This window comes from Ictidomys tridecemlineatus, chromosome 1, assembly GCF_052094955.1.
Source record: "Ictidomys tridecemlineatus isolate mIctTri1 chromosome 1, mIctTri1.hap1, whole genome shotgun sequence".
NCBI classification, from domain to species: Eukaryota; Metazoa; Chordata; class Mammalia; order Rodentia; family Sciuridae; genus Ictidomys; species Ictidomys tridecemlineatus.
Genome location: NC_135477.1, coordinates 228,116,956 through 228,143,723, shown reverse-complemented (window position 1 = coordinate 228,143,723; position 26,768 = coordinate 228,116,956). Strand labels below are relative to the sequence as shown.

Below are 26,768 nucleotides of genomic sequence, written 5' to 3'. Positions count from 1 at the left end.
CCAGACCTCTGGCCTCCCAGTGGGGTTGGTGGAAGTCATGCTTCTGATTTGCATGTCACTGACTCTCTGCATTCTTCAACATAAATTGTTTAAAAGATGAAATTTAATTGTTCTTATGATTCTAATGAGTTTATTCATAACAAATTTCACAGAGATGATTCATTCCTGCCCTGCCCATTTATTGAATAAAACATCTATAAAAAATTTAATGTAAAAGTTATGTGAACCCACAGACTCAGTCACTGACAGTGGTCTCTTCTGGCTAATATGTAGAGGGGTGACTCAAGTGATGTTGGAACTGGGTAGTTTGATTAAAGACTACACAGATTAGAAAATACCAGGCTCATGTTGATGATGAGAGAAGCCATGGTAGATATCTGTCTTCAAAAACCACTACCTTTTACAAACCCAGCATTTCATTTTATTTTATTTTATTTTATTTTGGTACTAGGGATTGAACCTAGAGACAGCTCAACCACTGAGCCTAATTTCCATCCCTTTTTATTTTTTCTTTTGAGATAGGGATTTGCTAAATTGCTGAGGCTGACTTTAAATTCACAATCCTCCTGCCTCAGCCTCCTTAGTCACTGGGATTACAAGCATATGCCACCATGCCTGGCTAAAATTCAACATTTTGATGAGCTATTTTTTTTAATTGAAAATGCATGAACAAGGGAGAAAAATCAGGAGAGGGTACCATATATTTCCTTCTGATCAAAATATAACTCAAAGGATAACATATTTTTCAAGGCAGTCATCAGGGGATATATTGACATCTCTGTCTTTCATGACATGTTTTTTAGAAGAGCCATTGTTCATTAGTAACAGGGATTTTCTTTAGACCAGCTGGCCAAATTGGTTTCATTTTCACTTTCCTGAATACTCATATAGCTGTCCCTAGAGTAAGGAGTGCCTTTATAACTGTTACCTAGAGTTAGGAGCATCCCAGTCGGTTAGGATAAAATATTTATACCACCTAATTAATCTACTTGCCTGGGTGAAGACAATCCTGGGATGCCCAGGCTCAGTGAAGTGCTACTCTACAGTAGTTCCATTCTTGTGGTTCTGAATGCTTCTATACAGGCAAAATAAATGAGGTTGATTAAAGAGCTATCTTACCCTACTATAGGATCTTATCCCATCCATTTCATATTACTGAAATGTGGGGTACAAACAGAATTCTTATTAATCAGTCCATATAACAAATAGAAGACATTTACAATTATGTCACTGCCTGGAAAATCCAGTAAGGAGGCCCCTCCACAGGAGAGCAGGAAAGATCAAACACCTACCATTGTACCTGAGGAACTGGTAGGTGGGAATATGCACATCACCTTCCTGTGACATCTGATTTGGGCAAATTTCTTCCTCAAAATGGCCTTGGCTGGCAGATAATCAACAATAAACTGCTTTGGCAGTCATAAAGCACAAGTAACAGCCATTAGATTCTACTGAACACCATGGGCAGAATTTTGAGCCAGCTGAGAACTCTGGCAGCAGAAGTGGATATGTGGGACAGGCAAAAATAAAGGGGGACCATGTGGATGGGCAGGTGGCTCTCACTGGTCTTGTGAGTATTAGCCTGTACTATCCCAGTCTTGTGTATTTGCACTGCATTCCACTTAATAAGGGGATGCTAATTTTAAAAATGAGTTTTCCTGAGCAAATAAAAAATGTGAATGGAAATGAAATGTTTATAGAAACTCCTTAAATCATAAACAGAGTATACAATGACTATTATCCTGGTAAGTAGAAATACTTGGAAGGCCTAATCCTTTTCTTTAAAATTCTGGCTTCCATTCATGTGTGTAACAAAGTGAAGGAAGTATATTCCTATAAACAATGCTGTCTAAATCAGGCAGGCTGTATTAAGTTTTATAATTTTATTTTCCTAAAGATCCTATCATTAAGGGAAATAGTTTCTTTTGAAATTTGCCCTCACTCCATAGTGTCAGCCACTGCTCATCCACTCCAGGAAGTCTCCTCCAGGGTAAGACATTTCATATTTCTCTCCTAGGCATCCCTTGCCTCTCAAAGTCTATTTCCAGACTCTTGAAGTGCTTTGAAACACAACCTTATACCGTCCTCTTTCTTGTTTGTCCCCTCTGCACCCTTTAGATGGCGCCCTACCTTCCTTGCACGGTGTTGAGAATTGCATTAGGCTAGTTTGCCATTAATCCATGCACTATTCACACAGTAGCCTATTGTCATTCTGCTTTGGAAGGATGATGATGGCACATTTAGCAAGCATTGAGACATCACAATGAGACTTATTTTTTCTGTGACTGATGAGGATGTGATCCTCTTGTTGAGGGCATTTCCTTTAAAAGCCACTAATTGTGTCATGTTAAGAGAAACAAGAGATGTGCTTTTTGAAGAAAGGATTAAGGTGGGAATATGGCCTCCAGTTCAACAGTCTTGCATCTTGGTTGACTCTATGAGTACTAGTCACCCCAGGTTTGTTATACTCCAGGCTATCCCTTGTTAGTGTAAAGTCTGACAGCAGATTCTACAAACAAAATTAATTTGAATTGACCTTCATAATAAAGGCACTTTGGAAGAACTTGGCAATTCAGTCTGTTAAGACTATATATATTCCTGCTCAGGCCCACTGAGATGGGCACAATCTCTAACAAGCAAAATGAGGAACTATATTGTTAATATTGTTTGACATATAGAAAGATGTTTTAAAATATCATCACAGTTTTCTCATAATTAGGACAAAGGTAAAAAAATCGGGGGGGGGGGATATTTACTTTTGGGTCTAACTGCAGTAAATCCTGGATTATAGTTTATTGAAAATTGTTTCTCAAATAGAATGGGAAGGCTAATATTCAAGTTAGCAAATTTGCTTCACAATCACAATTTCCATTTTCCTCGAGGAATGTTTCTTGACTCTATTATCTTTCCTCAAGGATAAAGTAGAAATCTTTTCTTCCCCAGAGATACTGTTTGGGGTAGATGTTGGCATTCACAGATGAAAGAGTGTTTCATCTTCTGCCTTCGTCAAGTAGGTGCCTGTCCTATCTGTCATGGAATCAACACTGTTGATGCCCTGGGCTTACAGAAGTCTAGTTATTAAAAAATTAACAGAAGTGCCTGTTGTCAGCTGCTTGGCTGGCAGTTGTTCAGTGTCATCCTTCCAAAGGCTCCGGATGATTGGTGGACCACCCAGGGAAACAGCAGTACTTACTTTGGGACAGAGGGGGGATAAGACAATTGTACAAAATAAATAACTGATCTCTGGTTCATTTCAAACTCAGTGTAAAAAGAGAGAGTACCCCAAATAGAACACCAAAGTACCCCAAATAAGGTGGGTCTCAGCTTCCCTGGGCAGCAAGAGCAGGCACTCACTGGCGCCTGTCTGTCCCTGGCCTTGAGAGGAGGAGCTGCTCACATAGCTAATTGGTCTGAGAAAGTGAAAGCTTCAAATTGAGTGCTATGTAATTTCTTAATCTTGTGTTTGCTTATTTAATACTCCAGTTGACACATCCTATTTGCTTTGTCATGGTTCTAATTCGGTGAGTGTTTATGCAGAGAAGTATATCCCTGTTCTTATTTTTTCTCCTACGTAAACTCAATCATGGTGGAACATAATAACTATCCAAAGGATTTAAAAAAATTCTAACACATTACACTTAAGAAATGTTAAAATCTGTAACCAGATATTAACTGACCTTTCTAAGAAAGATTCAACAGGAATTAGTATCAACAGATGTTCACTACTAATTGAGAGCATGAGACCCTTAGTCACTAGCTGAGAATGAAAGGTCTCTAAGCCAGAGCATATTTATAAGTGTAATGGTTGCAGCAGTTGTCTGTCACAGTTACTAGGTCACAACCTAGGTTATAACAAATCCTTTTTCTTTTCTTTTTTTTTTTTGATATGTCAATATGTGACATTGCCATAACTAATTTTCTAAAAAAATATTGTTTAGCCTCCATATCCACTACTTATTTTTAATAAAATCACAAATAGTGTGAAGTAATGTATATTCTTGGGAAGTGTTATGCCAGAGATCTTATACATGTATTTAATAATGATTTTTGCACTATGGATGGATTGTAGAAATATGAAAAACTCAAAAAATGACTAGAAAGAAGCTTGTGTGTGTGTGTGTGTGTGTGTGTGTGTGTGTGTGTGTGTGTGTTGGGGGGGGGAGAGAAAGAGAGAGAGGAAGACAGATACAAACAGACAATATCTAAAAGTGTTTTCCAGTAGAGTGAGATTGCCCTGTAAAAACTTGAAAAAAATAAGTAAAAAGGGACTTGTTTTTCTCTGTCCCATGTTCAGATTTGGGAATTGTTTATTTCACATTCTGATCTCCTCAACTTAGGAGGGACCAGTTCTATTCTCCACTAGCACCACAAATGCATCAATACCCCTAGTGCTCATGGACCAGGGATCTCATGAAGAAGTCAATCATTCAGTTTTGCCAGAAGGAATCCTACATGAATTAATGATTTCCAGTTCCAGAAAAATCTTGAAACATATGAAGCATATTTCTTAATTGCCTAATTTTGAAGGTAGTTTAAATGCCCATTTGCAAAGAAGAACTAGTTCATATAAATTAAATTTGGTTTCTAAATTTTTAAGAGGACTTTTGTTTATTATTTTTTATATTTTTATAGATATAGAGAGGGATATGTACTAATTATTGCTAACATGTAATGTACAGAAACATTCAAATGAGTGAATAAGGGCTGGGGATGTGGCTCAAGTGGTAGCACACTCGCCTAGCATGCGAGTTTGATTCTCAGCACAACATAAAAATAAAATAAAGATATTGTGTCCACCTAAAACTAAAAAATAAATATATACATGACTGCATGACCAATGTAATTCTGCAACCTGTACACTCAGAAAAATGAGAAATTATATCCCATCTGATTCAAATGTATGATATGTCAAGATCATTGTACTGTCATTCGTAACTAATTAAAACAAATTAAAAAATTAATATATGTAAATTTTTAAAAATTAAAAATAAAAATTAAAAAAAAGTGAATAAAAAAACATACAGGATGTCATTAACTACTAGTTAACATTGTTAACTATTTTTGATATTTTCGTTTTGGGATGTTTACTACTTATTATTCTTTTATTCATTAAATTTTTTTGGAATTGGGGATCAAAACCAGGGCCGCTTTTTACCATGGAGCTACATCTCCAGCCCTTTTAATTTTTTTTTTTTTAATTTTGAGAAAAGTCTCACCCATTTGCTTAGGGCCTCATTAAATTGCTGATCCTCCTGCCTCAGCCTCCTGAGTTGCTGGGATTACAGACATGTGCCACCATACTTGGCTCATTCAATGATTTTGAGGGCCTCATGGATGTCAGTCTCTATTAGCTACTGAAAACAGATCAGCATCCAAGAATTCCTTCATGGAATGTGAAGTCTGATGGTGAGTCTACATTGAAAACAGCATATAAATCAGTTACAATAGACAATTGCTACAGGAGAACAACACAAAATGCTATGGAGATCAAACAAGGAGATTCTTCCCAGCTATTTTCTCTTGGATATAATGGAGAGAACAGTAGTCCTTCTTGCAGTGTGTTGTAATGGCTTTGGGGTGGAGAGGGGATCTTAGGAAACAGTGCTGGGGTGGGGTACACTGTTTGAGGTGATACCTGGTACACAATGAGACCTCAGCAAATAACAGCAGAAGTTGTGACTACCATGCACAAGTACAGTAATTTAGGCTGGAGAAGCTGGGCTCAGATTATGAAAAGCTGATGAGCTTTAAAAGAAAAAAATATGAATCTAAACTTCTGTGACCAAGTTTTACCAGGGAACAAAGACTGATTTTTTGATCTTTCTTTTTCTACTTATTTAGCTTAGTTGACCCCAAGCCCTGTCCATGTTACAGCTCTGAAGTTCTTTCCCTCTGATTCCTACACTTCAGTCTGGAGTGTTCTTCCTGCCTCTCACCACACAGTTTCGTTCTAGTTCCATGGATCAATTCCCTATTCCATTGTGTATTAGTTCTGTGACCTTGAGCCAATTAGTCAATGAATTTGGGCCTTTATCTCATCTGTTAGACAAGAATAATAAGTAATACTTCCCTCACAGGTTGAGGATTGATGAGATAGGAAGTTTATAAGAGGCCCAGTAGTGCCCCATGCCTGGAGAGTGAGCCATTCTTATTTCATGCTGCCTGTGACCCTCTTTACTTGAATTGTTAATAAACTGCTTTTATTTGAAAAGTATTCAAGTAAGCTGTTTGCAGCTTTTCTTTCAACTAAAAATTGCCACTGAAATGAAAGAGTCAGGCTAATTGTTGCAATTTTAGCCTGTAACTTTTTAATAGTTATCTTTAGCTCATAATTAATATAAAGTTTTCCATTGTGTCTGCCGAGAAATGCAGCAATATACTTTGTGTCACAAATGCCAGAAACCAAACTGCCAAAAGCTTAAGGCACACAGAAATTGATTCTAATCATGGGGGTGTTCATGGATGGATTTGCTTTTGCACCTTGCCACTTGGGCTTAACCACACCATCAGATTCATTCATATGCTCTCTCCCACACCTGCACCCACTTACTCCAGATTGTCTATCTTTTGTAATTATTTCCTCAAATGAAAAGTTCAAGAATATGTGAAAGAATTTGAGCAGCCAATTTGGAAAGCAGTATGGAGATTCCTTGGAAAGCTGGGAATGGAACCACCATTTGACCCAGCTATTCTCCTTCTCGGACTATACCCAAAAGACCTAAAAAGAGCATGCTACAGGGACACAGCCACATCAATGTTTATAGCAGCACAATTTACAACAGCTAGAATGTGGAACCAACCTAGATGCCCTTCAATAGATGAATGGATTAAAAAAAATGTGGCATTTATACACAATGGAGTATTACTCAGCACTAAAAAAATAACAAGATCATGGCATTTGCAGGGAAATGGATGGCATTAGAGCAGATTATGCTAAGTGAAGTTAGCCAATCCCTAAAAAACAAAGGCCTAATGTCTTCTCTGATATAAGGGGGGGGGGTGACTCAAAATGGGATAGGGAGAAAGAGCACGAGAAGAAGACTACCACTAAATAGGGAAAAAAGAGGGAGAAGGGGAGTTGCACGGAAGATGGAAGGAGAACCTCATTGTTATACAGAATGCATATATGATGTTGTGATGAGAAAAAGAAAAAAATGTGTCACATTAGATTGGATAGAGAGAAATGATGGGAGAGGAGGGGAGGAGTAGGGGGGATAGGAAGGGCAGCAGAATAGAATAGACATTATGATTGATGTATGTACATTCCATGTATGTATTATATGTCAAAATACATTCTGCTGTCATGTATGACTAAAAAAAATAAAAATAAATCGTATGGCAAAAATAAATAAATAAATAAGAATAAAAAATAGAAAAGAAAAAAGAATTTGAACATTGATATATTTAAAAAAATATAAATTTTTGGCTGGGAATGTGGCTCAGGCGGTAGCGCACTTGTCTGGCATGCGTGCGGCCCAGGTTCGATCCTCAGCACCACATACCAACAAAGATGTTGTGTCCACCGAGAACTAAAAAATAAAATATTAAAATTCTCTCTCTCTCTCTCCCCTCTCACTCTCTCTTTAAATATATATATATATATATATATATATATATATATATATATATATATATAAATTTTGCTTTGAAAAATAGCTTTCAGCTGTTTATATTACTTAGACTTTTAAATTCACTGGGATATGACTACACAATTCATTTTTCTGTATTACCTGTAAAATGTACTATAATGAAAAGATCTTGTATTTAACAGGTTCCCTTCACATATCCAATTCTCAACTTAGTTTTCAAATTTATTTTTCTTCAATAGCACTAGATACAATTAAGTGCCATTTTAAAAAGGTAAGTTTCATATATGAGAGTGTGTGCAAACATGCACGTTTTGAATCATGCTGGGTCACATCTAGAAATAAGTGTATTTTTTAGGGCTGTGCCTTTGTCATCTCTAAATATCTGGAGCTAGGAATGGTAACAGTTAATGTACCTAGTAACAGGTAATGTGTCTATTTATTAAATGAACAGAAGTGAAGTGAGGGGATACCAAGAGACATTATTTTTCCCCTACCAACATTCATCTGTTTCAGCATCTTTTTCAAGTGTTCAAAGACACTTGGAGTGAAAGAGAGGAATCAGGCTGCTACAATATGTCCTCTCTTACAGAATGACAATGTGTTTTTAAGGAGTACAACTGTCACATTTCCTGGTTGTTTAGCTCCCTCCAATGGACAGTACTGTGCACTGCATTCTGAAACTGGACAAAGTGCCCAAGAACTCGTGTGTAGCTATTAAACTACAGAGAAACAAATCTTTTAATACAATATTTAAATGTCAGTTTTGGTAACTGTGTCTTTCAGTTTTGGTAACTGTATCTTTAAAGCACAATGATTTAAAAGATACACATGAAAGAAAAAAAGTAAAATCATTCAGATCTCTGTTTGACCATTGAGTTTGTTTGATTTATAACAAAACCTACCACTTTGTATTCATGCAATGTATTCATACAAATGATGGTTGAATTACTTAAAAAATAAGTTTTATTCTTTTGGGGCTTGCTTTTAAGACTTGCTAGGTGGGACCAAAGAAGCATTTAGTTCAGAACTGATTATTCTGTGCAATGAGACATGACCCTGATGAACACTCCACGAATATGAGGTTTTCCAGTATAGTTGGGGGTGGGACAAGGAGTCATTCTTGGCACAAGCACTGATCCTTCTGGTCCTTTCTAATGGCTTTTTTCCTGGCTTCCTACATATTCTTCAAATATGTATGCTGGTCAGTCCTCATTGAAGGCTCCAGGGGCCACCCCTGCAGATCCTGCTCTCTGCACAGCATCTACTTCCTCATCTTGTGTTGTGCCAACTCTGGTCTCTTGGGTGTCCTCTTTGGACCCTCAACTCTGTCTCCTCAACTCAGGAACCTGGTGGGTTTCACTTATCTGAGGCCTGGAGACCTGTAGGGCAGGAGCTGGTCTCAAGACTCCCTCATGGGTTTCCTGTCCCTGCGGGGTCACTGTCCTTCCTTGTATAAGCCCAGGGTCCTCAACATCATTGCTTCATCTGTTTTGTCTGTTTTTTTCCTTTGTACGTGTTTGGTTATTTCAGGAGGGAGGGTAAACCAGGTTTACCCTGGTAAATTCCCTGCCACACCATCTTGCCTAGAAGCATGTTTCCCTACTTTTTATTTGTGAATGGGAATTTGATGGAAATTTCTCTCAGGTGTTTCTCACAGTGACTTTAGGGTAAGGCACATGTGCCTCAGAACCTCCTGGGACACTTGTTAAAAACGAAAGTTTCTGATCTTCACCCAGACCTGCTCCACCAGAATCTCCTGAGTAGGGCTCAGACAGTGCTGTTTGAATAGCTCCATGTTACACACAACCAATTTTATGAACATCACGAAAGGTCTGCTTTGGCCAAACTACCAACTAGTTGTATTCTAACAGGGATCTGCAGAAATTTTACCTGGAAGCTGAAGTCCTTTGTGTGGATGCAGTGAGGCTGCTTGCCTGAGGAGCCACCTGACTAATGTTTACTTCCTTAGGCAGGTGACCATGTTCCTCAGCCACTGAAAAAGGACTTTGCCCTGGCTTGGGTTTCTTTGGTAAATAATTGCTTATCTTGATTACAAAATGTCCTTTGTCAAAAACACCTGACCAGTTTTTCTTAAGAAGGAAAACAACCAAATGGCCTCTGCTAGAGCCTTTACTGGGAAGCATTTGCAGCTGCTGGTACTTGGGCAAAGGCCACGTGAAAGCTGGTGTGGCCTAAGGAGGCTGGAGCTACAGGAACTTCTCCCAGAGTACCATGGAAACTGGACTCACTGAGTATGATGAGTTGTGGTTGGTGGCCATGAATAGTGACTCCTGTGTCCTTATCTTGTGGCTGGAGTGTGTAGCAGTTCCCTGCTTAATGAAGGCAAGAGTGTGAGTGTGAGAGGAAGTTGGAAGGAGGCTGAACAGAAGGGAAGACCTAGGAGAGCATGAGCCTCATTTCCCTTTGCACTGAAAGTGATATGTCCCCTCTGAAAGTAAGGAGCCAATGTTAATAGGAAACAGGATTTTCTCCCTTAGATGAGTTTCAGTCACAGAGAATTTGTACTTTTGGTTAAGAACTTGGTAAAATCTCAAACTGTTTTGAAGGCTAAAGTGTATTTTATTTCCTTGTTACTTGGGCCTTGCATTATAGACCAATTAGTGCCAAGGTTGGTGGGAAGATAGCCACATGCCATGGGAAAGACCTGCTTTCCAAATCTTGTCCAGTATTCACAGGAGCTCCTTTCTCTGGTTATGTGTTTCCCAAGCAAGGCTCTCTAGGAAAACCTAGAGTCCCATTATGGAGCAACTCTGTGTGTGTGCAGACGTCATCTGTATTAAACGTCAACCAACCACCAAGCACAAATCTTAGTTTCCGCTGAGTGTTTGGATTCTGCACATGAAGTGCTGTGCTTTCCTGGAAAGGGTTGGTCTTACGTGATGCCACGTTGGTCAGCCACACCCCATTCTCCCTTGTTCTAGGAAGGAGCAGGAAGAACATCAAGTGTTCCTTCTTATTCTGAATTACAATGTGGTCTCTTTGAAGGACGCCTTTGAGTTTATTGTTTCTTTGAAGAGAGCATGTTTTAAAATGAATTGTACTGGGCATCAGGAATCTTTAAAAGATACTTTAAAATAATCTTTAAAATGTTTTGATACTCAAAACCTTTCATTAGGCTTTTAAATGATTTTGGTTAGAATTATATATTTGCCAAATAGTTCAGTTGGACCTTTAAATGTTCCCAATACAGAAAGTAGAAATGAAGAATTGTGGCCCACTGACCTGACCAGTAGCCAAGTCTATGCATATACATATCCATATGTCTATGCGTATGTCTTCTTCCTGGAGTGATTGTTTCTTGCTTTTATCTCACTGAGATTCTCATGTAAAAAAAAAATGCAGGGACACACACAGCACGCTCAACAGGATCTCACAATGCCCCGTATTTCTGGAGTCTGTGCCAATTTGTTGTCTAAGAAGAAAGACGACAGTTTAATAACTTTATATTGTCTTTGCCATGCAGTTTTTGCTCTCCAGTAAAATAAAAATCCTTTCCCATGAAGCATATATATGGGCAAGATTTTGTTACAGACAGTGGTTTCTTAGTCATGCATTCTTATTATTTCAGGAAGTTTGAAGTCACTAACTAGGAATGCAAACCTGGTGCAGATTTGACCACCAGTGGAAGTAGCATACTTAGTGATTCCAGACAGCGTAGTGCTGATGCTTACACAACACTCCTGGGCAGCGAGGCAGCCCCAAAAGGTCATTTCTCATGACAGGCAGGAACTCATTTGACAAATCCCTACCTGGTGGAATAACTTCATTCTGGACCACTGATAGCTCAGTGACTCTCTGGCAGAGCATCAATTGAGGCAAAGGCAAAGGGAAAAAAGGAATATATTGCCCCCCTGCCTTTTTTAATGCTATTTCACTTGGATTAAAATTTATACTTCAAAAGGAATTTTAATTAATTTGCAAATTGCTTTACTATTCAAAATATATTAAAAAGTCACAATCTATATATATATAGTTTCTGTGAGGTTGAACATCATGGGCCAAGGTCATTTTGATTTGTTTTAGAGGTATTGGGGTTGAAGCCAGAGCTCGGCCTCATCCTGATGCCCTTACAATTGTAACTCAGATGAGAGTTCACTAATAGTTCTTGGAATATTTATATGGGTTACTATTGCAAGAGTCCTTATAATTTTAGGAACTTGCATATGTCTTCTTCCTGGAGTGATTGTTTCTTGCTTTTAGCTCACTGAGATTCTCATGGCAAAACGAGTGCAGGGACACACAGCACACTGCCTGGTCTCTGCATCACATTCAACACATTCTAGATGATGATCAGGAAAAGATACTTCAGAAATACGGGGCATTGTGAGATCCTGTTGAGTGTACCAGTTGTCTATGTAGTTGACCAACTACCATACATACTGAAAATACATTATTGGTATTTAGTATTAATAATGATTGTATGCTTAGTACCTAAGTTTCTTTAAAAGTACTGTGTCTTTCTGATCTGTACAGTTTAAAAGTTTCTAACAAACATACAAGGCCTTGTATGATCTAGCTCATCTCCTGCTTCCTGAGCTTTATTTGTTATACTTCTCCTGACTGACTTTGTTGGATTCACAGTAGGGTTAGCAGGGTGGCACTTTAGCCCTTTCCCATTCCAGCTCTTTCTCTACATATATCTACATTTTTCTATCAGAACATGGGGGTAAACTGCTAATCCATTTCAGATATGAGCTCAAAATTAACTTCCTTGGTTAATAATATCCCAAAGCCCCAACCCTGTACTCCTCCTCTCTTCAGTGTTTCCCTTATTGTAATAGATGATTTATTGTGTAGCTAGTTCTTTCTCTTGGCATATGAGCTTCATGAGGCAAGTATCTGACTGGTTCATCTCTGAATTCACAGGGCTTTTCCAGAGAGTAAGGCCAACAGTAGATGCTCAAACAATATTTGCTGAAGCCATGGATGTTGAGTAAATCATCTAAAGCTTGTACTTTTTGTTAAGAACCAAAAACTTTTTTTTTCTTTTCGTTTTCTTAGCTGGGAAGTCATCAATTCCAAACCGGATGAAAGACCCAGACTCAGCCACTGTATTGCAGAATCATGGATGAATTTCAGCATATTTCTTCAAGAAATGTCTCTTTTTAAACAGCAGAGCCCTGGAAAGGCAAGTTTTCTAGTACAAGAGTGTGTTCTAAATGTGCAATGTACATTTATCACGTTTTTATCATAAACATTCTCTAATTCTTAATACACAGGGAACATATGACTGAAAAGCTGGAATCAGCAAGGGCTCAGTAACTTTAGTATGTGCTAGGCCGTGGTGGTACACAATACCTGTAATCCCAGCAATTCAGGAGGCTGAGACAGGATCGAAAGTTCGACACCAGTCTTAGCAATTTAGTGAGATCTTGTCTCAAAATAGAAAATAAAAAGGTCTGGGAGTGTAGCTCAGTATTAAAGCATCCCTGGGTTCTATCCCTAGTACCAAATTTTTTTTGAAATTATATATCATATACATTTATTTAGCTTATTAATTGAATGGTGATTAGTCTGTATCAGCCAAACCAAGAAGAAAAAAAAATGTCTTATTTAGAATTTCATTCATGTTTAATGGCCCATTTTCTGAGGTCAAAGGGACATGAATTGAACACACAGTCCTTTAAGGTACTTTCAGAGGTAACAGTGTGTCACTTTCATTCTGAAAATTGGAGAGTTGTATGGTTTATTTATTTAGCAAATAAAACTTTTAGCCAAAACATTCCTTATGATTTGTAAGTGGAACAAGTGTTTTCCTAATTTAAGAAAAACCCCACTGAATGAGTCTAAAGGATTGGAAAGCAATGACCTGAGCAAGAGCACACACACTGATAGTCTTTGTAGTCAGGATGAACTGCAGAACCACCAACAGGCCTTGTTAGATATTCATGGGTGGTTGGAATGAAGGGTACAAGTGTCAGCATTTGTGATCCCTGTCATTGTACTATGTATAGAGGTCTCATGACTTTGCTATTATTGAATAATAGAACTGTGCTTGGAAAGAATTGGAGCATATTGGAATGGCAGTGTTGTCTTCCAATGGGAATTTTTAATCATTGAAGGAAACTTTAAGAATAGATATCTATTAGGGGCATGATGTATTTTTGGTGGGTATTTTACTCAACTGATTAAAGGTATTTCAGAAGATTCTAAGCTTTAAACTTCTGCCGTGCATTGTATCAGTGTGCCTCAGGTCCATCAACTGAAGATGATGATGCTACAAAATCTAAGGGATAATAAGAAATTGCTTTGCAAAACTCAATTCTGGATATAGTTATGCTATTATATTTGTTCCTTCAACTTCTGCAGCTCTTCCTCAAACATTAATTTTAGAATTCTACATTTCTTCTAGGGCCCTTGATGTTTCAGAAATTGCTGTTAATTTTATTTCACAAGTAATTCTATACTCCTTTTAGCTAGTTAACTTATAAACACTATGCCAAAGAATGGAAAAACAAAGTTAGCCTGAAATTTAGACTCCTTGCTTTCTCTTATTCAGATTTGTATTCCTTCCTCCCATGTCTGTTTTCCTTACTACAAAGTCCACTAATGAATTTTCCTTGCTTATCAATTTAATCTAATACCTTCATTTAAAGATAAAGACATAAGAAGAGGAAGATAGTTAAGACTGGAGTGTGGAAATCAAGTGAAAACTTTTTAATAAGATTTTTTTTGGTCTTGATCTTTCTAATGGGAATTAAGGAAATCTTCTGTAGATTTAAAAAACAATTTTCTTAAAACAACCAAGTTTTTTTTTGAACTAACAGCAGGAAAGTGATCAGATTCACTGTAGGAGTTTCATTTCATTTGTAGTTGGTTCCTAGATGTCCTAAAAGTGGATGAAGTCTATTAGCAAGGAGGATCACAATGACCATAGTTTATCTTAGTTTACCAGCTGTGAAATTAATTAGATTGGTGTAGATGCCTCTAATTTCTGTAACATGTTTTGCTGTGTTTATAAATTTGGATGGGCTTACAGTTGTAGTTTAAAATTGCTGACTTAATTATCTGACTGCATTACTTCCATTAAGTGAGGCAGAGTAAAAGAAGTTTCTAGGATACAGTTCTCTTTAGATCTCTTGCAGCTGGCAGTAACACAGTCACAGGCATGAGTAATGACAGTCATCATTTTCAAAAAAATTAACTCCTCTGCTCTCAACATGATATATTATGAGTGTTAAAGTGAACTAAGGATGTTGAATGTCTGTGTACCAAGAGTGCTGTTTGAAACCATTTGCCATAATCTGATAGGTCACATATAGATAAATGATAGCATGTGTATTCTGTGCTCCAAATGTCTTAGTTTTGTGCATAACTGTCCCCTGTTATTTCTATTACTTCTAGTTTTGTCTCCTGGTATGCAGTGTGTGCACATTTTTTACAATCTTGGGAAGTTACATTCCTGGGGTTATACTCAGCTATCTACTGTGTAAGTATAATAGAGTATTTGGCTAATTTATATGATGCACATGTCATCATTTAGAGGTCTGTAGACCTCCCATAGTTTGGAAGAGGAGGGATGAGTTCTTCCTTATAAAACAAGATGATTATCTTTAATCTCCTGCACAAAGTTTCTCTCCCCCCCCCAGAAAGGTATTTATATTTTAAAATTGGAAGAATGGCTGTAAAAGCCAGGATTTTAAGTAAACATTTTTATGTTAAATTACTTCAGTAAAACTGTATCTCCCCCACAATATACCAACACTTTTTTTGCTTTGTATGAGTTCTGTGGTTCAAAAAACTAAAAGCACAATTCGATCTCATTGACCTCCACCAGAATGGCTAAAATTAAAAATACTGACCATATCAAGTATTAGGAAGGACACGGAGCCCTTGGAATTCTCATTAACTGTGGGTAGGTATGGTACAGTCACTTTGGATAACAATTTGGCAGTTTCTAATGTATGACCCAGCTGCCCCACAGATAGGTGTTTATCCAAGAGAAACAAATGTTCATAGCAGATTCATTTGTAGGAGCCAAAAGTGGAGTGTAATCTATATGACCATATGACCAGATGAATGAATAAACTGTGGTATATTAAAATAATTAACTAAAAATCGATATATGAAACACTATGGATAAATCTCAAAATAATTAGGTTGAGTGGGAATTAGGGTGAGTTGACTGTATGATTTTATTTATATATAATTTTAGAAAATTAAAGGTAACCTTTATTGGCAAAGCTGGTTAGCAGTTGCCTATGATCAAGTTGTGTGACTGCAGGCAAAAGAGAAGGTTCATACAAACATGAAGGCACTTTGGGGGTAGTAGTTACGTTCACTATGGGTTGTGGTGATGGTTTCTCAGTGTACGTGTATGTCAGAGCTTACCAAGTTGACAAATATCTAGCTGGTACAAGTCTTTGTATGTCAACTATATTTCAAAAGTGCTGCTACAGAAGTGTAGATTTTCTTCTTTTCCTGAAACATGAAGATCTGTCATTGCTACCTTTTGATAGGGCAATTATTTTCTACTTATTTTCCCTACTTATTTTCCCATTTTTATTACACTGGCTTTTAAAATTCACATGATTCCTCTGCATTAGATATTTCCTAAGAACAACAGAGAAATAATCACTAGGGAATATAATACATTCAGTTTGGCAATCCTTTTTTCTTATAGTATTTCTAATGTATAACACAAATGGCAAATGATTGGAACTCAAATCCAATCTTCCAAATAGAACTCTCAGAAAATATCAACCACTGGATCAGCATTGTTTAGGAGGAAAAGAAGAGAAGTGCTGGGGAAGGAGAAATATGGGCAAGGTATTTTCCAGAGGATTTGCACTCATCTTTTACTGCACAACGACCCCAAGCAACACGATTACCCCAGTGCTATTGAGGAGAGGATCATAGATAACAAGAACCTTCCCATGGTAAAATGTCATTAAATAAACAGAGGTGAAGTTTAATTCAGGACACTGCCTGAAAAACATACAACCTTTCTATAGATTTTAAGATAAAAGTATTAAGGTGAGGAAGTTGATCTGATTGCAAGTCTACAAAACAGTGCGTGTGTGTGTGTGTGTGTGTGTGTGTGTGTGTGTGTATATGTACGTACTAAAACATATTTCATGACAAGGAAGAATAGAAATTAGGAAATGAACCTAATTAGGAAGAGGCATTATCCTAAGGAAAAGAATTCTATTTTTCAATAAAGACAACAGTATTTTTGAAATACTAAGATGTAAACTTTTGAAAGGAAGTGCATTTTACCCATATTCTCTTCCTTCTTATATTTCAGTACTGTTTGCGTTTTTGTGTCCACTGTTTAAATGTAATGATATTGGACAAAAAATCTACAGCAAAATCAAGTCAGTTCTGTTGAAACTAGATTTTGGAATTGGAGAATATATTAATCAGAAGAAACGAGAGAGATCTGGTAGGTAACGTTTGAATTTTAGATTCTATGCATCAAGTAAGACATTAGCAGGCTACTTGTTACAAAATTGCCGTTATACATTTCAGGGTGCATTTAGCCTTTTACTAAATATGATTATAGAAGCTAATCCCCAAAAATAATATATGTGGCCTTTTCCTATTTAGGCTTTATTCTTTTCACAAATACACAATTAACTTTGACTTTTTAATCTAAAATTTTAAGAGAGGGAGAAAAGATTTCTTTATCTTGCTATTTATTATATGTGGTGAACAACTGTAAATAAAAAGAATGCCATCGGTAGGGATAAGAGTGGAGTGAAATAACAGGGGAAGAAAGATAGAGAAAAAACCAATATGATCATTTTTAAATTTTAACTTGGTATATGACCTTATAAGTTCTCAACCTAATAATGTGCATCAGAATCACCTGGACAAATTGGGGAAGTATAGATTGTGGTCCCAACCCAGAATTTGTGAATCAGTAGACTAAGAATCTGTATTGATAGATGATGATGATATTGGTTCATGCTATGAGAACCACTAGTAGGTACTGTTTCCTTTGAAAAGCAAACACTTGCAAATATGTGAAATTTCTTAAGCAAACATTTAATGGTAGAGAGGCATTGGAGAATAAGGGGAATATGGGGTAAGAATATATGATAAAATAAATACACTAAGTCTAAGCTCGACAGGAAACTGAAAGCTTCCAAATTTTTTTCAACAGAAGCAGAAAAAGAAAAAAGTCACAAAGATGACAGTGAATTAGACTTTTCAGCTCTTTGTCCTAAGGTATTTTTGTTTAGTTTTCAATATGTTTGGGTGGTTTGGTTGTACAGTTATTTATATAAATCAAGGCTGAATGATTTCCTGATAGACTTTTCTTCCTATTTTATTTGAACAATCTCAAAGAAAAATACTCATAACTTTGTTTTATTATTATGACATTTCAGGGGTTAGTGTGGGTTTTTCATAAGATTTTCCTTTGCAGTTTAAAATGTGCTACTGGTATGTCTGTTAATACAGATTAGCCTCACGGTTGCTGCCAAAGAGTTATCTGTGTCTGACACAGATGTCTCAGAAGTATCCTGGACTGATAATGGGACCTTCAACCTTTCCGAAGGTTATACTCCACAGACAGACACTTCTGACGGTATGCTCATATTTCTGGATACTCTTCTTATTATGGAGTAAAAGTAAAAATATTTAACTTCTGTCAATCATGAATGGATAAATAAAATGGATAAATAAAATGTGTATATCTCTACAGTGGAATCTTACTGGTCTGTAATAAAGTAATGTACTGGGCTGGGGGTATAGCTCAGAGATGGAGTGCTTGCCCAACATGGGCCCCAGGTTTGATTCCCAGCATTGGGGGCGGGGGAGGTAGATAAGCCAGAAACAAATGGCCACATATTGTACGATTCCATTTATAAGAAATGTCCAGAATAAACAAGTTCATATATGAGAAGGTAGGCTAGAGGTTTCTAGGGACTAGCAGAGAGAAAGATGGTGTTAGTAGGTCTTTTTGGAGTGATACAAGTGTTCTAGAATTAATGGTAATGATTGTATAGCTTTGTGAATATACTAAAAAACCACTGCACTGTATATTTTAAAAGGGTGAATTTTATGGTATGTGAATTACATCTCAAAAATGGTTATTTTAAAGAAACATGAGAAAAAATGTCTATGCCAAAATCTCTTTATTTTGAAAACTATGTATATACATAGTTTTTGAAAAAATATATATTTATATAATTTTTTAATATATAAATTACCTTATGAAATGTCTGGCAGCATTCCTTGTAGCATTAATAGGAAGAGGGAAAGAAGAAAGCTGATTTTATATATTTGGCCCTGGTATTTATTAAAAGAGATTTAAGTATGGAGGGCAAGTTCCCCTGAGTAAAGCCAATTCCAGAGTTTCTCATGTTTATCTTCAAGGTTAATCAAACCTCTTTGTTTTTTATAGCTAGGTAAAATGGAATTTAATGTAGTAGAGTAAAAATTGAATTTAATAATGTAAATTCCATCCGTAACGTAAGTTGAGTCAGTGCTTATGCAATAACTTAACTTTTGCTAGTCTCATTGGATTAATTGTCCAATTGGACCTTCTTTTCAATGGTCTCAGCCATATACTGAACATATGAGCAGATTATATGAAGAGGATAAGTAACCTGGTTTTATAATTACTTTCCCAAAATACATGTTCTATAGGAGGGAAGGAAGGAGGCTGTGAAGTGTGTGAAAGATGGGTTTGGAGGTTGGGAGACCCAAGTGTAGTCTTGCCTTGCTAGTAGCTCACTGTATGACCTTAAACAGATGACATAATTTTTGTGGACCTCAATTTTGTCGTATTTAAAGTGCATTAGAACAAGAGGAACAGTGAAGTTCACTTAAGGTCTATAAGCTTTTGGTTCTTGTTCACTCAAGGTCTATAAGCTTTTGGTATCTACAACTGAGGTCATATTTTAAAGACAAGAAAAACAATCACTTGGTTTTAACCATCCCATCTCAGATTTATGTAACAAAAGGGACAAAAATCATCCAATCAACATACAGGGATTTCATTAATAGATTTGATTTCCAAACACTTTTGCAAGGAGTTCACTGTTACACTGAAAGACTTTCTATGAAAAGTAAATCAGGAGCTGGGGATGTGGCTCAAGCGGTAGCGCGCTCGCCTGGCATGCGTGCGGCCTGGGTTCAATTCTCAGCACCACATACAAACAAGGATGTTGTGTCCGCCGAGAACTAAAAAATAAATATTAAATAAATATTAAAATTCTCTCTCTCTTTAAAAAAAAAAAAAGAAAAGTAAAGTAAATCAGTCTATCCCTCATGTGACATTGCTTACAAATATCATGAATCTTGGCATGGCTAGTTTCAGCTATATCGATGGAGAGCCAAATGCTTCCATAAGCTGTTGGGTTGAACTGGTACAGAGAAGGCAGGAGCTTCTTTTCATTGCTTTAAACAGTCACAGGTTATAGATATGCAAGAAAATCTCCATGTATGAAATGCTCAGGCTGGATAATATCCAAAAGGTGATGTATCAGAATCCACGAATACCTCCAATTCACATATTTTTAAATTTTGTGATCATGCATATTCCCAGTGGCTTAAGATAATTCCCATTTTAGGGGCAGGATGGAATTTTTATGATGAACACCTAAACTTTAGTCAAATCCTAAAGCTCATATTAGACAAGCTGAATATTAAGTGATAATTGCAATGTTTTGTGCTTAAGAGGCAAGTTAAAAGCTACAGATGGACATACAATATTTATGTACTTGTGGAGAGCTAGTGTCACAGATTTGGGAAGGGCCCAATATGTTGTTTAATTGATTTAGGTTGACTCCAGAGGCTAGATTAATGTCAAGGTTGACTGGAAAGTTCAAATCAAAGTCAGATTTTAGACAGCTCTTATTTCAAATTTGTTTTGGTGCTTAAATGAGAACTTCTATTATGCACTTCACAGATCTTGACCGGCCTAGCGAGGAAGTTTTCTCTCGAGATCTTTCAGATTTTCCATCTCTAGAAAATGGCACGGGAACAAATGATGAAGATGAATTAAGCCTTGGCTTGCCCACTGAGCTCAAGAGAAAAAAGGAACATCTGGAAAGTGGTCACAGACCAAGCAAAGAGAGACAATCAGCAGCTGGTCTCACCCTTCCTCTGAACAGTGACCAAACTTTCCACTTGATGAGCAACCTGGCTGGGAACGTCATCACAGCTGCAGTGACTGCTGCTATTAAAGACCAGCTAGAGAGTGCTCAGCAAGTACTTGCTCAAGCTGCACCCAGCCCAGGGGAGGACACAGACACTGAAGAAGGTGATGACTTTGAATTACTTGACCAGTCAGAGCTGGATCAAATTGAGAGTGAATTGGGACTTACACAAGACCAGGAAGCAGATGCACAGCAAAGTAAGAAGTCTTCAGGCTTCCTTTCAAATTTCCTTGGAGGCCATTAATCTGGGAATCAGCCTGCAGCAGCACAGATAAACCACCAAAAAATTTCAAACAAGACAAAAAAAAAAAAAAAAAGACAAAAAAAAGGAAAAAAAATTGAACTGTGAGCTTTAATGATTACTTTAGATTTTTATTTTCCCTTCTGCAGTGAATTAATTGGATATATTTCAGCTGACACTGATAGATTGATATTTCTGATAGTTATTTTTACGTAATAAGCATGGAAATGAACTTTATATATATATAAATATATATAAATACTGTGTTGTCAGAGAATATTAGGGGCTGTTTTTAAAGCATAAAGGAAAGAATACCCAAATACCAAATTATTAAGATCCTTCTATAAGTATTCTCTTTTTTTACTTATAATTAATTTTTAAGCATGCAAAATTTTGTTGTCACTGAAAAATATTAATAATTGTGAATTCATGTTGTATCCGACAAATTATCAGGATGTCTTTAGTTGAAGGATTTGGGAAATACTATCAAAATTAATTTCCTAGGAAAAAATTTAAAAACATACTTAAGTACTATGGGTAGGCTGAAACATTTCCATGTTCTCTCTGCAATTGTAGACACAGGCTTAATTGTAAGGTGGCATTCTACATTGATTGCCATCTCTAGGCTTGCAGTGGGTGGTATTAACCCATAGAGAGCGAGTAGTTACGTATCACATAGATGATGGTTATGATGCAAACAGAGATTCAGCTGTTTTATTGTTCAGTTTGTCATGTTTGTAATAGGAGTGTCTATTCTGCCTGTTTAGACTTAAGTTAAACCTTCATCTTTTATATTGTTTCATAGAAAGAGTCTCCTAAAATTGTGAAACTAGTTCTTGATATGTTCTATGAGTGATGTGGTCATCAGCAATAAAAAAAAAAATGACTTTTTCTTATTTGTTAGTTAGAAGAGAGGAACTTGCTTGGCTTTAAAGTGTATTTATTTGCCACTGAAGTCTAAATATGTAATCTGTTTCTTATTGAGAAGTTAAATATATATTTTACTTAAAAATTTTTGGTCACCTATAATCAAATTTGACTTGCAGTTTAAAACAAAGGACTAAAAAGCAGAAACCAAGATAGCTTTTGTTTTTAGTAGTTTTTGACTTTTAGTAGTGTTGAGGGACCATGTCAGCAACTATCTATAAACTCTATAAATCTTCAGTTAGAGCTGGCATTTCTGCAGATGCACAGACATGTGAGATCCTCAGAAAGGAAGGATAATCTAAGAATATAGGAAATCAGCATTCCCCTCCTTTCATTGTATCTCTTATATTTCTAAAAATGAATTATAGGTTTTAATGTAGAATCTTATTTATTTTTTCTTTCTGAGGTATTAAAATATCTAGACTGAATTTTGCCAAATGTTAAAGGGAGAAAAGTTACTGAAGACTTCGAACATTTGCTTTTTGTGACTAAGCTTATGTTTCATTAGTGCCTCTTGACTGTGTTTGATGTCCCTTATTGATACTAAGTGAGCCTGTGCCTTCATTATCTTGCCCATTTTGGTACAAATGTCAACCTGTGTTAGAAAATCTCTGACTGTGGGTTTTGGAAGAATATACCTGAATTCTACTCAATAAGTTTCTGGACATGAAGAAAAATACAGTCACATATTTATAAAATAGTTGTTACCTGGATTCTTTTTTTTTTTTTTATGTGTGTGTTTCTTTACTTAAAAAAAATTCTTGGTCATGAAGTCAAAAGGTTTAATGGCCATTTCAATTTCTTCACTGAAAAAAAAAACAAGAAGAATCTAAATTTTAATATCCAGGAAATTAAACTATGTAAGTCACTGAATAAGCCTATAAGAAGTACAATTCAAGGGCTAGTAATGTGTAATGGTATGAGCAATAGATCTATAGCAAATGTTACAAACTAAAAAAGGGTTCGGGTATGGGTAGCTGGTAGGGTAGAAAAATGTGTCATCAGCACTATAGAGGAAACATACCAGCTCTTTATAGACCATAGCATTATAACCACATATGTAATTTAATAGTATTTTTACAAAAGTATATAAATACAAATTTACACAATACATTAATGGTACTTTTTACAAAACTTTTAATGAAAACACAGGGGTGTTGACAAGGGTTTTGTGCGTGTGTGTGTGTGTGTGTGTGAATTTTGGAGAAGGGCACTGTCTGCTTTTAAGCTATAGTAACAAATAAACCCTGCAACTGATCCAGTCTTGTGGGGGTGACATATCTTTTACCATGAAAGCATAAAAGATGCAATATTTCTTCAATATCTAAAAAAAGAAAAAAGAACTGACCAAAAAATGGCTTGTAGTATCTACATGGAATGAAGTCATTAAAATGTGAACTGTGGATTTTTTTCTTTTCAAATTGTAGAGGAGCTGTCAAGAAGTTTTGCTTACTTCCAACAGAAAGTGCTGAGCAAAATAATAAAAGGGAATAGCATATATTTATCACGTATTTTGATCTAAAACAATAAAGCAGTGCTCAAAAAGTTGGTTTGCTTTGGAAGCAAAGGCTTGGACAGGCTCATTCTAAAATGCCTTTGCTTTTGCCTTACCCTAAAATCTTCAAAAGTGATTTTTAAAAACTACCCCTCCCTAATTTAGTAGAATTAGTATTTTATTTTATTTACAAGGTTTTTGCAATTAGCAAATATTCTCAACATATTTAGGAATCTCACTCTTACTTAAAACAAGTGCCTTTCTTCCTTTAAAAAAATGGCAAATGCCAGCATGTTGATTGTAGACCCAGAAACAAAGTGACACTTAAGTGATTTTAATATTTTTATTTTTTGTTTATAATTTACATTAGTGTATTTCTTTTCTTTTTTTATATCAAGGATTGAACCATATCTCCAACCTTTTTTTCAAATATTTTCCTTTGAGAGGGTCGTTAAGTTACTTAGGGCCTCGAAAAGTTGCTGAAGCTGGCTTTGAACTTGCAACCCTCCTACTTCAGCCTCCCAAGCCACTGGGATCAAAGGCATGCACCACAGTGCCCACTAGTGTATTTCTTTATACTGTTCCATGAGTGTTAGTTGCAAGACAGGAAATCATTGTGAAAACTGTTACTGGGGGTGGGGTTGTAGCTCAGTGGTAAAGTGCTTGCCTTGCATGCGTGAGGCCCTGGGTTCGGTCCCCAGCATCACATAAAAATAAAGATATTGTGTCCATCTACAACTAAAAAAATATTAAGAAAAACTTAGTATTTTTAGAAAAGTATATGAATACAAATTTACACGATACATTAATGGTACTTTTTACAAAACTTTTAATGCAAACATTACTGTTGTAATATCTGTTGTCACAGATCATTTGTATCATAGTCAAGTTAGAAAGTCTCAATTATATTTTGTGTATTATTCCTCCATTTCCACTGCAGTATTTATGTTAGAACAGAATGTTGGAAATAGGAATTCTGGTTCTAATGTTAAATATTATGGCTCTAAAACACAATGTCAAAGTCATACCATGTCTCCAAATCATGATTCAATTTCCCTAAACATACAATAAAGAAGTTAATTCTTCCCTTTTCAAACTGGGATGTTTTAAGAATAAATGAAAAAAAAGTATCTGAAGTAATTTTTTTGGAGGGGAGCTATTTTTCCTGTGTCCCAATTAAGCCAATGTTTTAAACATTATAACAAAGGCAATCAGTAAGTTTACAAGAAAATTCTGTGACGTTCTTATGATGGGTCTAGCACTATAGTGGCCTCATATCCAATAAATACCTGTGGAATAAATGTATGGAAATGCTACAAAAAATACCTATTATTTCAGTTAACTGGGCACAATGTGTAAGGTTCTAAACTAGCCCCACTGGCTTTGGGGCTCTGGAAAGTTCACCTAACAACTCTGTTTCTCTAATTTAACAAAATAAAGATAAAATAGCTAGGTTATGTTTGCTAAAACTGGAAAATCAGTGATAATAATTGAGTGGTAGCCTATCTCTGAATATGGTCCTGAAAGGCCACCTTGCCCCACTCCGCTGGTATCCATTCCCTGTTGTAGTTCCCTCTCACATTCAATAGAGCTGACCTGCATAATTGCACCTTATGTAATAACTGTGTGTGACCAAGGCCAGGTCATAAAAAAGACTTTATGACTCTACTCTGTGCGAAGGGGATACCATACTCAAGTTGACCTAGGTCTTCCTCTTGGTGAGAAACCAAAATCTCTTGCTATCAAATATGTGAGTGCACCATTCTTGATGGGACTCCATCAGCCACAGTCAAATTCTAAACCTTCAGATGGCTTTAGCCCTGGCAGCAGGTTCACTGCAACCTCAAAGATTGAGTCAGAACTCCCCAGCTAAGCCACTCAAATCAAGATTTGCAGAAATTTGATGCTGAATTTTGGAGTAATTCAATACAAAGTAATACATAACCAAATAGTATCATAGAGAACTTTTATGTCTGGTAAGAATAGGGGTAGGCACTATTTTTGACAAAGGATTTAGATAAGCCTCTCTTCTGAAGGTACTCAGATTGTTACTACATGCAGTAGGGAGAGTAAGAGGTTAGGCTTTTTAGTACTCACAAGACTCCACAAATATTATAGGGTCAAGTTGGCAGGAAAATGGTTATTTGAAGCCAACTTTGAAGGATTATGGAGGATATTTGTTTTCATTTTTTGCCTCAAATCATCCGGGGAACTCAAGGACAAGGAAATCTTATTCTTTTCTTTTTGGTACCAGGGATTAAACCCAAGGCACTTTACTGCTGAGCCACATCCCAAGCCTCCTTGCTCCCCATGTTTTTTTATTTTGAGACAGGGTCTCACTAAGTTGCTTAGGGCCTTACTAAGTTGCTGAGGCTGACTTTGAACTTGCAATCCTCCTGCCTAAATCTCCTGAGCTGCTGGGATTACAGGCATAGGCCATAGTGCCTGGCTCAAGGAAAGCTTTCAAAAGAGGGGGCAAGGGCTGGGGTTGTAGCTCAGTAGTGGAATACTTGCTTTGCATGTGTGAGGCACTAAATTTAATCCTCAGCACCACATAAAAAATAAATAATGGTTTTCTGTCCACCTACAACCAAAAATATTCTTTAAAAAAGGCAAACAGACTAAAGGCAGAAAATATACATATGCAGATTTAGCTAGCATATGTTTAGCCAGAGACTATATCAGTTTTAATTTACTGGGAATCTGTCAGGCCAGGAGGACCAGCCCCTCAGCCTCTATTCTTGAAATGAGGAAAAACAGAATGCAGAAAAAAAAAGTTAACAGGAGGTTGCTCTAATTTCAGAGAAAGTCTATTTCAAGATTTATAATGTGAGCAAGAAGATCAGAGCAGACTAACAGGAGTTCTAGAACAATACCAACCAAAGATGCTTGCTTAGCTTGTTAGAATAACATCAAGTGTCACTGTGACCAAAGTAGGTTGAGCAAGGTAGAGAAGGTTGAGTAGATCAGAGGTAAGGGTCCTCCTGGTAGCAGATCTTGTAGGACCTAGAACACAAAGGTAGGTGTTTGAAGGATTTTGAGCAAAGAGCTCCACAATCTGGCCTATATTTTAAAAATTGTCTTCTCTTGGTGCTATTGGCAGCTTGGATTCTGAAAAAAATCTGACTCTGGTTTTACTCAACTGTGTAGATAAACCTATGAACTTCCCCAAGTTTTTAAAGTTCCGTGTTTTCCTATAAAACCGTACATATATATATGTGAAGGTACATAAGCAACTGACCACATGAAATGGGGCTAGTCTAGAGATGAACTATGGTTGCAAGACACAAGATTTCCAAGATTTAATACCAAGAAAAGAACGTAAATTATCTTTTTAAATCTTTTCTACTGAAAACTTAAGAACAAACTATATCACTAACAGC

General features: G+C 36.5%; 1 protein-coding gene and 1 long non-coding RNA gene across 9 annotated transcripts in view; one reads left to right on the top strand and one right to left on the bottom strand.

The window, feature by feature from the left end:
• Retreg1 (reticulophagy regulator 1) overlaps positions 1 to 22,590 on the top strand; it is a 140,557-nt gene extending 117,967 nt beyond the window's left edge. For all 5 annotated transcript variants that reach the window (XM_013356119.3, XM_078016768.1, XM_078016774.1 and 2 more), the window contains 6 exons: positions 12,612 to 12,738; positions 14,955 to 15,039; positions 16,858 to 16,995; positions 17,719 to 17,783; positions 18,018 to 18,144; positions 20,473 to 22,590. In XM_013356119.3, the coding sequence (XP_013211573.2) occupies positions 12,612 to 12,738; positions 14,955 to 15,039; positions 16,858 to 16,995; positions 17,719 to 17,783; positions 18,018 to 18,144; positions 20,473 to 20,966 (1,036 nt within the window). In that variant the 3' untranslated portion in view covers positions 20,967 to 22,590. The remainder of the gene's footprint in view (positions 1 to 12,611; positions 12,739 to 14,954; positions 15,040 to 16,857; positions 16,996 to 17,718; positions 17,784 to 18,017; positions 18,145 to 20,472) is intronic.
• LOC120885758 (uncharacterized) overlaps positions 1 to 26,768 on the bottom strand; it is a 75,051-nt gene that overhangs the window by 24,730 nt on the left and 23,553 nt on the right. For 3 of the 4 annotated variants that reach the window (XR_013423864.1, XR_013423857.1, XR_013423861.1), the window contains exons 3-4: positions 26,266 to 26,391; positions 20,891 to 22,696 (exon numbers count right to left, since the gene is read on the bottom strand). This is a non-coding gene — a long non-coding RNA (uncharacterized LOC120885758). Of the gene's footprint in view, positions 1 to 18,677; positions 19,746 to 20,890; positions 22,697 to 26,265; positions 26,392 to 26,768 lie in introns of those variants that run through there. The other variant, XR_013423865.1, reaches the window with a different exon arrangement.